The sequence below is a fragment of the Triticum aestivum genome, chromosome 1D (assembly GCF_018294505.1).
Source record: "Triticum aestivum cultivar Chinese Spring chromosome 1D, IWGSC CS RefSeq v2.1, whole genome shotgun sequence".
Taxonomy (NCBI): domain Eukaryota; kingdom Viridiplantae; phylum Streptophyta; class Magnoliopsida; order Poales; family Poaceae; genus Triticum; species Triticum aestivum.
The window spans coordinates 305,294,920-305,297,199 of record NC_057796.1 but is presented as its reverse complement, the minus strand read 5'-3'; the positions used below and the strand labels follow the sequence as shown (position 1 = coordinate 305,297,199).

General features: G+C 61.1%; 1 protein-coding gene across 1 annotated transcript; it reads right to left on the bottom strand.

Moving 5' to 3' along the window:
* LOC123181637 (filaggrin) lies at positions 1–1,689 on the bottom strand. The gene has a single exon (XM_044593951.1). The coding sequence runs from the start codon at positions 1,257–1,259 to the stop codon at positions 396–398; it is 864 nt and encodes a 287-aa protein (XP_044449886.1). The 5' UTR covers positions 1,260–1,689; the 3' UTR covers positions 1–395.
* Positions 1,690–2,280: the final 591 nt, after the last annotated feature.

The following is a 2,280-nucleotide window of genomic DNA, read 5'->3' as shown; positions in this document are numbered from 1 at the left end:
TGGAAAAACACAGGCACGGGCTCTCGAAGCAATACAGCCGCACGTAAATAAATGGGAGGGCAGAGCGGAACAAAATTGAAGTCGTAGGTGTCAGAGGTCAGAGAACACACGTTCAAACAAAAGAAATGAGGTGACCTGAGCTGGGCCTGGCCGCCCAGGTCGTCTCGTCGTAATTGACACAAGCTGCGCTGTTCTGCTCTGCTCCCGTTCAAACAAGAAACTGAAAAACAAAACAGCTTCATTTGATTATCTTTCTCTCGTCGTCTCTCAGCGGGCCGTGACAGCGCATGGCGCATCAGCAAAAGGTCAAATTTTGCGGGAGGAGGACAAGGTGACGATTTCTGACGGGGGAAAAGAGGAGGCGGTTTGCCGGCCGGAGCGGAGCGGCGGCCACGTCACCGGAACCTGCCCATGTCGGCCAGCTTCCGGGAGGTGTTGCGGCCGAAGGACGCCGCGCTGCTGGCCGACAGGTGCCGCCGGTGGCTCTCGCCCAGGGTCGACGGGTCCGGCTGCTGGCACCGCCGGCGAGGACCGCCCGAGCTGGGGCGGACAAGCGGGCTCAGGCACACCGCGAACCCCGAGATCCCGTCGCCGCTGGCGCCTGATCCGCCCGGCCTGCTGCGCCGCTGGGGGTGGTGATGGTGCCTGGCCGGGGAGGGCGATGGGAACCACCAGCTGCTGCTCGTGCTGCCTCCTGGGGACTCGGGCTCCTCGTCCACCGGCCGCGGCAGCGACGACGACGATGACGCGTCCGGCCTCCGCTTGCGGCGGACTATGGCCGACAGCCACGAGGTGGACCGCCGGGGCGGGTCCTTCTTGCTCTCGCTCTCCTCCTCCCGGCCGCCGCGCCGCCCTCCGCCGAAGAGCGCCGCCAGGAAGGACCGCCTCCGGTGGAAGGACTTCTTCCGCTCGCTCTCCCGGGGCTCGTCGTCGGCGGCGCGGGTGGCGGGGCCGACCTGCGGCGTGCTGAAGAAGAGGAGCTCGGGCCGGTGGCTGTGGCTGTGGCGGGACGACGTGTAGGCGCAGGCGTCAGAGCGCCGGTGCTGCTGCGCCGGGGCGGCGGCGGCGGCGGCGAAGGGCGACGCGGCGCGCCCGCGCGCGGGCGAGCTGCCCCGGCTGCTGCTGCTGCTGCAGTCGGCGCCGCTGCTGGCCCCGGCCCCGGCCCGGTCGCGCTCGGCGGCGAGCACGAGGAGGCGGTCGCGGAGGCAGGGCGCGCAGACGCCGAGCGCGTTCGCGTACGGGTGGAGCTTGCACCTCATCGGCCCTCTCCTCCCCTCCGGATCACCAGGCGCGCATCTCCGGCGAGGGGTGGTTGGGCTCGCGGAGGCAGATCGCGAGCGGGGCACGAGGAGGATCCGCGGAGCGTGCGGTGGTTGGGTGGGTTCGGATTGCTGGAGCGTGCACTGCAGCTTGGATTTTTGTCGCCTTGGTTGGCTCGCTCGCTCAAGAGGGAGAGGGAGGACGGGACTGGAGGAGTGGTTGGGCGATGCTGTAATGCCCGGACGGATGGATGGATTTATTTGGGACGCGGGTGGGAAACGGTGCGGTACGGCCCCGGCCGCACCCTGGTCTACTCTATTCCAAGGCACCGGTGCTGTTCCGTCTAGCGTTCGGTTTTATTCGTTGCAAGTGAAGTGAGTATAGTGACTTAGAAATAGGCCCGTTCTCTAAAGAAAATGACCGTTAAGAACATTTTGTACACGTCTACACTTTGCATGTATCTCGTGTCTAGATCGGATGGTATTTAACCGGTGATTTTTTTATTAATTTTCTCGATCGATTTAGGAATAGCAAAATCATTACGTGCTCAATAAATTGCGGATCTTTTTTTACGCCATGTTCTAAAAAAACATGCGTGACAAACAGAAACGGACCCTTTGACCCGCCGAAGACGAGGGGGGGGGGGGCTTCCATTCACGAAAAACGGTCGTGAAAAGGAAACAAGCCTCTACTCTGCCGAAGGAAAGGGGAGGGGGTGGACTTCGCCAGTTCTCAAAATAACGGAGGTGAAAAAAGAAATGGATCCTCTACCCAGTCGACGACGCGGGGAGGGGGTTGACTCGATCGGTTCTAAAACGAACAAATGTGAAAAAGGAAACCGAAGGCGCCTGAGTGGGGGTATGTGGACTCCACCCATTCTCAAAATAATTGTTGTGAAAAATGGAAAGAACGGTAAGACATCCACTTTGGATCTGCCAGACGTTCGAAGGTAAGGTGTCATAGCTCTCTTTCTTTTGTAGGCGGCAAACCAGAGGTCATTTTTTTTAAGAAAAACATCGA